The 13,260-nt window shown below is 37.2% G+C and overlaps 1 protein-coding gene across 1 annotated transcript; it reads right to left on the reverse strand.

Moving 5' to 3' along the window:
* Positions 1 to 591: 591 nt before the first annotated feature.
* Positions 592 to 7,593, reverse strand: TMEM267 (transmembrane protein 267). Its single transcript, XM_009820904.2, has 2 exons — positions 7,250 to 7,593; positions 592 to 1,956 (listed from the first exon to the last, which is right to left on the reverse strand). Exons 1-2 carry the CDS (start codon positions 7,571 to 7,573, stop codon positions 1,621 to 1,623), a joined length of 660 nt encoding a protein of 219 aa, XP_009819206.1. The 5' UTR covers positions 7,574 to 7,593; the 3' UTR covers positions 592 to 1,620.
* Positions 7,594 to 13,260: the final 5,667 nt, after the last annotated feature.

The following is a 13,260-nucleotide window of genomic DNA, read 5'->3' on the forward strand; positions in this document are numbered from 1 at the left end:
TAAACAGGCCCACTGCACTGTCAGACAAGTTTCCATAAGCACAGATTTCTAACGTGAAGAACAAATAGGGCAGAGACTATTCTTTTTGTGGGAAGGCACATTTGAAAAGGGTGAAATGCTTTCCAGCTTAGTGTGCTGCAGGAAGCCTTTAATACTTTGCAACCACAGATGGTCTCTGGTACCCATTAAGCCAGCCATCCTAGTTAATATTTTCTGTAATTTTTTTGTACTTTACACTAACATACATTTACTAATATAGATTTACTATGAACACATCACCTAATCTTTGCACCCTTTGATGACTTAAGTTTAGCACATGCTACCCTATATATGCTCTCCCATAAAAATAATCCCTTTTGATGGCTATTCATCACAAACCAGAATAATTAAGGTCCCATCTCCTTAATGAGCAATGGAGTTCAATGAATAAAAAATTAACAATTATTAATAGACATTTCTCAGCTTGTACACTGTAAACTAGACAAAAGCTTAATTTTTAATTTGGGACTTTTTCTGAGAAATTTCTATAAATTGAAACTGTTACTTTGAATAGTCCACAGTGCAAATTACTACATTATGAACCTGCCACATAATAACATTTTTCCTTAAGGAACTTATTTATGAGGAAATTTTTATTTCCGTATAATAACAATGCATTTTATTTCATAATAGTTACGATGCTATTGCGCTTAATGGAAAATGCTGTTTACCAGTACAGTAGTAAGGTCTTTAAGCAAAATCACATTTTGAGCAATTTTTATTTTCTTATATCTTCCTGAATCTTCCCTAAAGCTTTACTGTAATAAGCAAGTCTGCCTTTACACAATCCTGAAATACTTACTAAAATTCCTTAGTTCCAAATTAAATAATATTCATAATAAGTATATTTTAAAAATTAAACAATTTGGCCAGCACACAAAATACTGTAACCAAACTGTCTTTTCCTTTCTAACCACAAATAACAGCTAGTAATTACCTGCAAATTGAGTATCAAGCAACTATAGAGGAACAGAATTTAGTAGAAACACTCTATGATAGCAGTGTTCAAATAAGTGCAGATATACAGTTGCACATTGTGAAATACAAACAGCATTTCTTTTAAAACAGTTGAATACAAGAGTCCAGCAGGAAATCAAATAAATAAATTCAAAAGACTAACTGATATTTTTTTCAAGTGCCATACACTACTAAGTTCTCACTAATACTTAGCATTTATATAGTACTTTACATTTTTAAAGTGCTATAAAAACACTATCTAGATGAAATGTATTTTCTAAAGGCAGAATACAAATCTGAAGTGAATGGTGATCAGATGAATGGCACCATAACAATAAACTGTCATGTAATTACTACAGAGAGAGACTACGTACTTTATTAATCAGCTAGCTATGCATGAACTATAATGGAAGATCACATATTTTACAACGGGAATGTATAGATATAAAACTATTACCATTCATGAAACAGGCTTCTGTGACCACAAGGAATTGACACAGGAGCTGTAACTGGCTCCATAGGCTTAAAATGCCTAACTTGGAAGTCATAGGAAGCATAAGGAAACCACTTCAGGGACAGACAGCTTATTTCAAGTGCTAATACAACCTTTAAGAGCCATCGTTCTTATACATCAATGCGGATTCCATGTTTTATAGACATTAATTCTCTAGTGCCCGTTAAATACATAATAAATGAACATAGATGAGGTAAAGATGCTGTAATTGCCACATAGAGCCAATATGGCAAAGGAGGAGTTTTTCCAAACGGGCAGATCCAGAGGCCATGACGAATCCCGTCACGGATGTGATGAGAAGTCCAGGATATGAACAACATCCAGGGAAGAAAGCACCATGAGTCCTTAAGCCTGAAAAGGTGCATAATAAACTTTAATGTCAGAGCCACAACAGGAATCACAGTAGAACAATGAAGAAGTGGTCTCTGTGGAAGATTCAGAGCAGCCTGCAGGAAAGAAAAATATAATTGGTGATAGCTACAATCATGACAAGAAAAGAAATGTTTCATGGATGTTTACAGGTGTCTTATCAAGTGGCTAAGTGGAAGTGAAAAGAAAAACATACTGTTCCTTTCCACTGTAGTTGATCAAAATCAACACTACAACTATTTTGATGTATGACAGCTGTGTGCTGCCCTCTCAGTAGCAGGGCTGAGGGTGCTGGGACAGGCTTTTCTCTCTCTATTGTATGGTATGAATCATGCATCCTACTAAGCATTACTGATGGCAAAACAGGGAGGGAGAGGGATGAGGTATGCTATTTGTCATATAGTCGTGGTATACAGCAACTTGTCTAGTCTGCTGCACTGATTATATATATATATAATTTCAAGATAATTAAAAGGAAAACAACCATACAAGACACTTGAAATACTTAATATGCTTTACTTGAAATATTTTATATGCTTTAATGGCATTTATTTTCAAAAATACATCCTGTATTATACTACAGTTAGCACCTGTGAAGTTGTTTTAGTTGGACAATATCAAAAACAGAACAGTAATTTCCAATACAACAAAAATATGATTTGTTACATGTATTGATTGCCTTGACACAGTATTCTTTATGGACAGGCAAAAGACAAGTTCAGAAGCCAACATATGAATAATTTGTGACTGGGGTTTTTATATTGACGACTTCTTTAAAGTTAACTCAGTTGAAAGCCTGATATTTGGTTTTAATTAAGGTGAATGTCTAGCTAGTGAGATTAAATTTAGCCATTTTAAGAAGTTAAAATTATCAATTTAATATACATACTTGAGAAAATATTCCAGATATACTTACTAGCAACAGCTAGAACTATCTCTGCAAATTCAGAGATAGTAAAAAAAAATTAAATTATAATATTTTTGATTTCTAAGCAACAAAAAAGTAGATTCTTGTTTCTGTAAGCACAGGAGAAATGATAGCACATTACTAAAAGATCTCTACAGGTGCTGATGTAATACTAATTGGCTCAATTCAGATAGTGGTGAGCATTTGGAAAGACTGTACCAGGCACCAGACACATACTCTTTGCACATGACGGTGCATCTGATTGTTATGTTGAACATATCCCTTGCTGCATCTACTGCAGAAAGCAAACAAAGCATCGCTACAAGACACCAGCCAGTAACCCATTAATGCTTCAGTTGTGTTAACTGTTGCAGGATTCAACCACTATGGTACGTGACAGTGGGACTCTGGAATAGCTTCATCAAGTTTTCATGGATAATTTAAACAACTGCTTGGAACCCTGTCTTCTCTGTAAGGAAACTTTGATGTAGACTTAGCCAAGAAATACAGGGATGGAAACTTAGGGACTACCTCGGAATATAATAGCCTGTGCTTTAAACCAAAGCCAACGTTAAAAAGCTTGCAGAAAGCTTTGCTCTATTAGCTTCCCACCACATGCTCGTCTATGACTCTCTCGATCAGGTGATGGGATTAAAAACCTCACAAACTGTCTCAATAACTTTTAACTGTAGTGGTATGGACCCAACTCCTTAAAGTTGGTGCAAAGGGTATATGTTCTACAACTTCACTTCTGTTTCATACAAGCAGATTGTTCACAGATTAAAGTAGAAAAATCTTGTGATGGTGAAATTGCTTATCACCTACCCTACAAAGAAAGTCAGATTTTTGTTACTGCCAGCAAGAGCCTAAGAATTTCATACTAGCCTAATTTTGAAAAACCACCCTGGATGGCGATACATTTTGGCGGATATCCTATTGGCTGGTCACTATTTTTGCACTTTGAAAAAATCAGTGGCAAAGTCTAAATGAGGCTTTTCCCTCTGCCCTATGGAGGTTAGGTGCCAACAGCAACAGAGTGAGTAAGGAGAATTTAAATGTTAATTACCTATGCAATTTATCAGTATTAGTACCAATCTTTATCCGGTTTTGGGGAGGTGTTTGCTTGAATTTTTTTTCATACAGAATTTTAGATGGCAGGTTTGTTCATACAGCAAACCTGAGCGCTCAATTTTAGCAAGAGAATACCCTATTTTGTAACTGCAGTACAGTCATTAGGCTTCTGAAATACTGTTGCCTAAGTTCTGAGAGAGGAATAGTCTGGGTTTTTTTTTACCTTCTGTAACTACAGGAACATTTACATCCTTGAGTTGCCAAGCCTGAGACAGACATGCAGTTTTGTTTGGCAGTAGAAGCTGTTATACTCTTTCTCCTAACAGGCAAATTTGTTCACCTTTAGAAATCACCAGTTCTTAAAAAAAAAAATAGTACAAGCCTTTTCTGCCTTAGACCTCCTGGAAAAAGATGATCATGGTTCAGGTAGATTTAGGGGGGAAGTCTACCATAAGAACAATCAGGCTGCAGCTGCAAACAGAATTTATTCACAACACAAATTACCTTTGCCATTTGCCTACATGTTCAATCAGGTGCAAGATCTTCTTGAAGTGCCTGCTTCTCCAGCCCCTCTCATATACTGCAATGAGCAGCTGGAGACAGGAGATAACAATCGCATGCAGGAGAACCCAAGCAAAGTCTTTTTTTTAATGCTCAAAGAAGACACCACGGAACTTATGTGACAACATGGGCTCCCTCACTCATACTCCATGATGCTTCATAAGCCTGAAGTCCTTAGTTTTGAGGTTGATCTATAAATTTAACGTTAAATTAATTGTGTGCATGCAAAGCTTATTCTCCAATTCCAGAAATGCTCCTGTGCAGCCCAGGTTGGTCAGCAGTGGCACATTAACCAGCTCTGTTACGTACGTTTGCCAGTACACTCTTGTTTGCCACCACACTCTTGTTTGCCACCAATTGCATTCTCTACACTTTTAGAAGCTGGTGAGTCTGAAGTAGCAAGCTAGCAATTTCTCCACATCTGTTCTGCAACATGAGCGTTTGGGCTACAATCCTGGGGGACACTTCTCATTAAAGTCATACCTGTATCACATTTAGCCCACCATGCTGCTCTTGTTTATCAGTAATGCTGAGTATGATGGCAGGCTGCAGTAACTTTCACCTTTAGAGCTAGTCAATGAGACAGATTCTTCAAACACCTATACTTAGATTCTTCTACACTTGTGTGTATATAATACACAGTAAAAACTACACGGAATACAAAGAAGTACAAATTCTAAGCAGCAAAGTCTTTGTAGACTTTATACTTGTTGCAAAAATAATGTGGGCAAAAGGGCAGATCACACGCTACTTGGTACACAAGTATTTATCAGAGTAAACATGTAAATACCACAGGTGACTATTTACCCTGAATACTCCAGAAAAATAACAACACCGTGAAAAACAGCCCAATAGCAAATAATCCAAGCAGCAAGCTGTGTCAGCAGGAAGAGGAGTAGACTGGAGTAGTGTGAAGGTAGCAACTGGAGGTAGAAGGCAATACTGCCTTGTGGTGCATAAAAGGGTTACTTCAAAAGAGTAACCCATCATCAGATTTAAGAGGGATGATGAAGAGCTTTATAGATGATTGTGTAGAGTAATGTGAAAAACACTATTGTTACAAATTATTAATAGTGGTGTGGTTAGTTAATTAGATTTCTTAATTTATTAGTTACTTAGTAATGTGTTGCATAAGCAGGAAACATTGTAGTCTCTTAAATCAGTTACTCTCAATCCTGCAATCTAAAGAGGAAGAATGGGACTGGAACTAACAAATATGTAGTAAAAAAGTATCCCATGAAGTAATAAATTACATAGGCAACAACCTGAAGTTACAACATGAAACTGAAAGGCACATCGTATTAAGCTGAGGAAAGAAAAATTATGTATTAAAATCAGGTCTAGTTAGCCAGGCAACAACATAGCAGAGAAGTTTATGGGGATTACATTATATCACAAAAAGACTCTGATGGCAGTACAGTAAGACATGAAACCTGTAATAGATTTTTTCTTTCTTTTTAAAAAGACAGAAGTGTTGATGCATGTGACATTAAAAGGAATTAATCTATGCTATTTGGCTCAAATGAAGTCTCACCTAAAATACTATACGCAGTTTGGGACAGGACCCTTTAAAGATAATTTAGGCAAAAGGCAATCCAGAGGAGACAAGAAAAATAGTAAAAGGTTTAAAAAACATAAATCCAGGCCCTTCAGATTTTTTTGTAAGTTATTTAGTCAAGAAAAGACTTTTTGTAAAGTTTTGCATGTAAGAGTAATGCTGTTACTGCTGTAAGGGACAAGAGACCTACACAGGATATGGTTTACAGGTAAACATCGGTTATTAGCCTGGTTAACATGTGGAAGAGGGAAGAGTTTGGAGGCCAATGACTACGAAAAAGCCTTTGGGCATCTTGCCTTCTCCTTACCTCAGCCAAGTAAGTTTGGCTACTAAAGGGCTATTTTTCTACCTGCAGCATCTTATACTTCTGATTTGAAAAACACTTTTGGGGAGAGCAGAGCAATCAGCTGTCCTTTGCACAGAGGCCTTTAAGAAAACAAGATCCAACCGTCAACAGCAGTACTTTAGGCTGGATATTAGAAAAACAATTTCTAGCTGCTTGGGAACTGAAACAACACAGGAACAAATTAAGTCATGAAACTGCAATAATTTACTTTGTTTGGGATACTAGGGATAGGCTACACAAACATTCTCCATCATGGAAAGTACAAGCATATTTAACCTTGCCTCACTGAAGACAGTAAGGAGATAGGTCACCTCCCAGTTCTGAGACAATACAATACTCAACTTTCTGAACAGACACTGGTGAAGAGTGTCATCTAGTGGTTAGAAGAAGTTTGACACTTGTTTTTTTTTTTTTTTTTTACAACCAACTATATTTAAGGGCAAACTCAGACTGCCTTTTTAAAGATGACAGCTCATATATAGCTTGTTTGTGGGAGAAATATTTAGGGCTGCCTAAAACCAAATGAATGAAATCAAACAGCAGCTGGATTATCTGCTTTCCAGATATTTCTACCCCTTACTGTAAACAGAAATGGAATAATCCACTTTATACACAAGCGAGCATGGCAGCACTAAAGTTTTTAACTTGGATAACAAAGCAACTATGTGATACACATAGGATAACATGTACACAGGCCTTCAGAACTCTTTTTTCAGAGCCTTGTAAGGAGCAGAACTTAACAGCAGATGTAAAATATTTTTAGGGCTCTTAAAATCATAACAACTGCATACAAATATAATTCCCATATATCTGTTAAAAATATATCTAATTAAAGATTCATTGGAACTTTTTCGGTTTGGGTATGGTAGAAGAACAACAAACTGTGATGAAGAAAGAAAATGAACAGTCACTGATCTGTTGACTTACCTTTAACGAGAGGGAGCCAGCAAGAAAGAAGTGGTCCACATCAATGACAGAGGCGAGGAAGCCAGCCAGAGTGACCTCAGTGAAGTCACTTTTCTTCCTGAGTCCAATCACTATTGCCCAGGACCACATTCCTAGTATACCATGCACTGCATTATCAGAGAAGGCTCGGAGCCAGTCATTTTGCTGAATGAAGGAAAACTGCAGAAGTCTGTCTGCTACAAAGCAGAATATTCCCAAACCTAGACTAGAAATAACTGAAGCTGTGCTGAAAGTTTGGAGAAGAGCATGGGCCTTTTCAGTCTCGGATGCCATGGCAAAAACCATGTCACAGCACACAAAATGTCATCAGGATATACACTGTGCATTGTCCTTTGTATCATCAGTTCTTCTGTAAATGTCAGAGAACAGAAAGAAAACTATTAAAGAAAAAAATCCATTAGCACAAAGCATTTGTTATCACAGCTACAACGGAGCATAAAAACCCCAAATTCAATGTTTGCATTTAATATTCCTTGGGAATCTTTGATTTCAGTTAAGTTAGTATGTTGACTTGAACACTACAGCTCTGAATTAAAACACTTGTCCTGTTTTAATTACAACAAGTACCTTTGTAACATAGAAAGCTCTAACTCCACTTTCAGCAATCTTAAATTTTACAGAATAATTTGAAACATGTCTATGATAATACATTGAATACAATACATTGAATTTCAAGATTCCTCCTGGTCTTAAATACATGATATTATCAAATTAAATCCTTTACACTGTAACAACAACAAAAAAGCATTCAATTTGGAGGATTCTTAGGACTGATGCTCAAAAATCCCAAATTTCTCTATGAAACAACTGTTAAAACTGAATTTCTAATCTATAATCCAAACCACTATTTCCACTTCCATACTTTATAAACGTATGTATTATCACCCTGGTACCCCTTTCTGAGCAACTCCTTGTTTAGCTTGGAGACTGGCACATAGAATAAGCTTTAAGAAAACCAGAACCACTAAAATATCTTCACTATTTATCATAAACACAAAGACAACAACCATTCATCAAGCAGAAGTAACCAAAACTAACTCCTTAGAGAGCAAAACTACATATGCTTTTCCTCAGTCTGTGCTCCAGCAGCAAACTCTACGGTTACTTTTAGGACTTGTCTATTGCCTGCCATGTTACCTTCATGACAGCTATTTTTGCAGAAAAAAAGAAAATTAACTAATCCCAGTAATTTTACTTTTCAAGAGTTGACCGTTGCAATTTGAAAATAAAGGCATTGTTATTAGCATTAATAATCACTTAAAAGTCCTTAAAAACTATTTGTGTTCTGTAATGGTTATGAAACCTTCTTGTACAAGGTAATTTCTTGGGAATAATTGTTGTCCTTAAATAACTGCTTGACACCTCAAAAGAAATTCCAAAAATAATTCAAGATCTTAAAGACACCTCTAGCGCACTCCCAAATAGCAATTATAGGATATTCCGATTATAAAGACAGAATACTCACTTCTATGATAACATCAAAAAGAACACTTTTGAAATAAAAATCCTCATATAAATGATGTATTCCCTAGCTTCATTATTTTAAACGCACTGGAAAGCAGTCTTTGAAGGACAGTATCAATTCTAACTGTCCCAATTGTTATGCTCTTCCGTCTTTTTGGGGAGCCATGGAGATAGACCACAGTTTCAAAGCCTATATCCTATCTAAAAATGGATTCTTCCCAAGAGGTTGCTATTTCCGTACAATACATTAAATCTTGATAATCCTTCTTCTTACTGTTCAGGTAAATTTTTATTCTAAACGGGCTTTTTATGAGTGCATTAGACTTCCTTTAAAAATGAGTACTTCTAACAATGCTGACACATAATAATTTATTATTTTAAACACATTATTGATTATAAGCCCCAGAAAATATAAAATGTTTCTTCTGGCTTATTTATATGCCTATTTATTGTAGAATTATCCACAAGACATGACTACTGGCATTGAAATTTATAGAAAAAAAGCCCACTGAAGCATTTATTTGGAAAAGGTTAAAAAAAAGGGAAGCAAGCATGAATAATACATGGACTTTGCACACAGATGAAAAGTGGGTCAAGTTTAGAGTCTGTTAACCATGGCTGTGCCTCTTCTGAATGAACATGTAGACACAAAGTATTTCCTGAAACACTGGAACTGCCATTTTCTGGGGGGTGACTTTACAATATACAGTACACTTCTGAATAAATTCCATTTTAAGGAACAAGTGGTGATCCCCTCACAAATGTTTCTTCTATATAACCATCATGTCAGATTAGATTTTATTTAAAATTACTGTAAAATCTGTATAAGAATCCAATCTGGGAAGAGCTGATGTAGCATCATGCCTTTAAAAAGCACACCAGTACTCAGAATAAAACTTACCCTGGGACTAGGAGAACATATTTTTTCTATGCAGTTGACTTATTCCAGTAGGAAATGTGGTGTATGCCTCAGCGTTGAGCCTCTGTGCTTTCTGAATCCAGTCTGCCCAGTCCAATGCAGGAAAGACCAAACACCATTTGTTCCATCCTAAATAAATTGAACCAGGTAGCAGTAAGCACTGACACAACACAAAGCTCTTCAAACTTTCTACAAAACATACATGAAAACTGAACAATAGTCAAAAATACAGAAAGAAGCAACATCTTTTTAATGAATTCCTGAATAAATATAATTGACCTAAAAGCAACATCAGCTTCTCTGTTAAAGAAAGCAGAGAAAAAAGACCATAAAACAAGAGAAGGGCACAAATAAAGATAGAACAAGATAATAATTAAAAGATAATAAAACCCAATGTTGTAAGATCAGAAAAGGGCACTTCCAGCCTTCTGTTTTAAGTAACTGCATTTCAAAATATACAGAGATCTATTTTAACAGATGTGTACCTGAAATGAACTATGTGCCTGAAAGATTCCCACCTAATGAAACATTTAGGAGTCACATTCAGATATCTCTTTTTAATTTCATCCCACCAATTAGCGGTCTTGGAATAGATAGACAGAGACCTATAAATTCAAATAGCAACAGAGGTGTCAGTTCTGTGGTAGGCTTACACTGCTTTGCTATGGATATTATTAACATGTGCACAAAGTACACAGGAAAAGTATCACCACAGACTTAAAAAAAGTCCAAAATTAGTATGATTTGAGAATGATGCATCATGAGTGAAATAAAGGTAACAATGCCAACTGGAAAACAAGGACAATATATGAATGGGTGTCTCTGAGCCAGAATGAAAAACAGGAAGCAAAAATGTGGCTTCAGAATACCCTTAGTCAAGAGCCATGTCCATGGTGTAACTGTTCTTTTTAAACAGTCTATCTCTGCCGTCTGTTACAGACAAAAATTACTGCTGTGTAAAAATCAAGTCTTATTGCCAGGTACGATGCTGTTAAGTATAAATATTCTGCAGATCAAGAGTGAAATTAGACTAGAAAAAACAAAACTCTATTCAACCAAAATAATCTCAGAAATCAGAATTTTAATATAGAAGTAGAAACCGTATTTTTTGTCTGAAAAATAATTATTTTCAGGCTTTTTACAAAATATCACAATAAAGTGTCACAGGTTTTTCTATCCTATATATCTTAGAAAGCATAGCTGGGGAGCTTACATTCTTGTTCAAACAGAATAGGGGGAAATAGATGTATTACACAAGAATGCTTAGAAATCTGTGGGTGATCAGTCCAGTTAACATACTGAAGGAAAGGTTTAGGTTGGGTTTACATAAAATACATGCACACAACAGTTGACAGAGTAACATTGCTTAGAGTTGTGATTCCTCTATGACATTTTTATGATGGATGAAGCATTATGCGTAATCGACGCCTATTTTTGCTGATCTATTTAATTTCATTTAAGGAAATTATAAAAATCATTTTAACAAACACACAGTTAACACTGTAAACTACTGACACAAGAAGATATTTAGATCAAAGCTGTAAATATGCATTTGGGGAAACAACTGACACTAAGAGGCCTTTCAATTCATGGTGTAAAAGCAAAACAAAAATCCAATGGCTAAAATTATCATTTAGAAATATTGCTCTCCAAAATTTTTGCAAGACATTATCGAGTACATGAATACATATAGGAATTTAATGCACAAAATTAGTAGAACTACACACTTTATGCAAGAAGTCAAAAGATGGCAGTAGTCCCTTATAATTCTATAATCTCCTAAAACCCCATTAATTTATATTGGATGTTAATTTATATGAAAAAAATCCATAAAGTACAATTACTATTTAAGACACAAGCTCAAACCTTTAATGTATTATCTCATGGAAAAGCAGATCCAAGCCTAAAACAATCTGTGAAGAACTGATAATACAAATATTTTTGGGTCAGATAATTATAATGTATTTTCGGGGTTGAAGGGTGGAAGGACGCTAAAGAGGAAAGAGGACAAAAGCACGCAAGAAATTGTTAGGATTTCACCAAGATACTGAGGAACAAACTGAATTAAAACCACAAGGAGATTCAGAAAAACAAACAAACAAAATCCCTGTAAAATCAGGATTTAATTAAATTGTTTATTTCAGGGACCATAAATTGACGTGTTTGAAAAGAAATACCAAGACACCAAAATGCAGACCTTCTCTTTAATGAGTACCTTGGAACTGAGATGTACCTAAAGGAAAGAGTTGAAAGAAATATTCTAAAAGTATGCAGTAAGTAGAAACAGCCCGCAGTACTATCCAGTGGAAGAAAAAATCATTTGTCATCCCAGACAAAAAAAAAAAAAAAAAAAGGAAGAAAAAAGCCTGAGCAGTTTATGTATTATCCTCATTAACTACAACAGCAATCAGATCATAAACAGCTAATCCAATTTAAGATCAAAATACAATTGGTACGTATAACTAAAGAGAGGGACGAAGGAAAGACAGGCATGCGGCAGACAGACGTGAAATTACACAGATCAGCAACAATTTTCATGTCTTGAGGAAAGGGTATGCTTTGTCTCAAGCAAAAGCACCAAACCCCTCATCAGCCACCTCCTCAGTCATTGAGAAATAAAAATGTACTGTCATCTTTACCGCAAAAACGGAGCCAAGAGCGTTAGGGAGCCTTACAAGTAAGTGACATGCCTGGCTTTAGGTAAAGCACTGCTTTACCGTTTCTCATGTTAAGATCTGAGACGACATATGGGTACCTGTATTAATAAAACAGGAGTTTGACGCTGGCTCCTGTCAGACTGCTACGACAGCCTTCCTCCGCTTTAGCCTCTTCTCAGTAACACCCACTGCATTGCAAACGCCCCGGCTCCCCTCACCAACGGACCCCCGAAACCCCAACCCCGCGGCAGGCAGCCCGGAGCCATGAGAAGCCCGCGCCTACCCGGCCCGGGCGGCGGCGAGCGGCTTCCCGCCTCCGCGGGGCAGCCCCCTCACCCCGCGGGAAGTCGCCCGCCGCCGCCGCCGCCGCTCCCTGTGCCCAGCCCGCCCCGCCGCCCTCCGCGCCCACCTGAAGTACGGCCGCCGCCAGCCGCCCCCTCAGCCCCGTGAAGCGCAGCCGCCCGCCCGCCCGGAGCCCCGTCGGCGCCGGGCTAGGAGGCATGCGTGGCCGCGGAGCACGCTGGGACCGCGGCCCGCCCGCCGCAGCTGAGGGGGCAGCCCCTCTCCTTCCCTCTTCACCCGGTGCCGCGGTCGGGTGAGGGGCGCAGGGCTTGGTTCTGAGGGAGAAATTTTTCTAGAAATATTAAAAACAGCGTTTGGGTATTCACAACAAGATTAAATAAAGCGCTGGAAGAGAAACCAACAGTAAAAGGCTAGTATTTTACCACTAAAGAGAGGGTGCACCACCGAGTGACAGACCACACACCAGAAAGGGCTGAAGATGCTTTAAGTAGGTATTTATTTACCACCGAACAGTAGAGTGGAAAGCATTTGGGAAACTTTTTACTCAGTATTGAACTACTTCGTGTAACCATATGAATAAAAGCACATTTTTACTGTTAAAACTGCTAATGCCTACCCTAGTCACTTGA

Source organism: Gavia stellata, chromosome Z (assembly GCF_030936135.1).
Source record: "Gavia stellata isolate bGavSte3 chromosome Z, bGavSte3.hap2, whole genome shotgun sequence".
In the NCBI taxonomy this organism is placed as follows: Eukaryota; Metazoa; Chordata; class Aves; order Gaviiformes; family Gaviidae; genus Gavia; species Gavia stellata.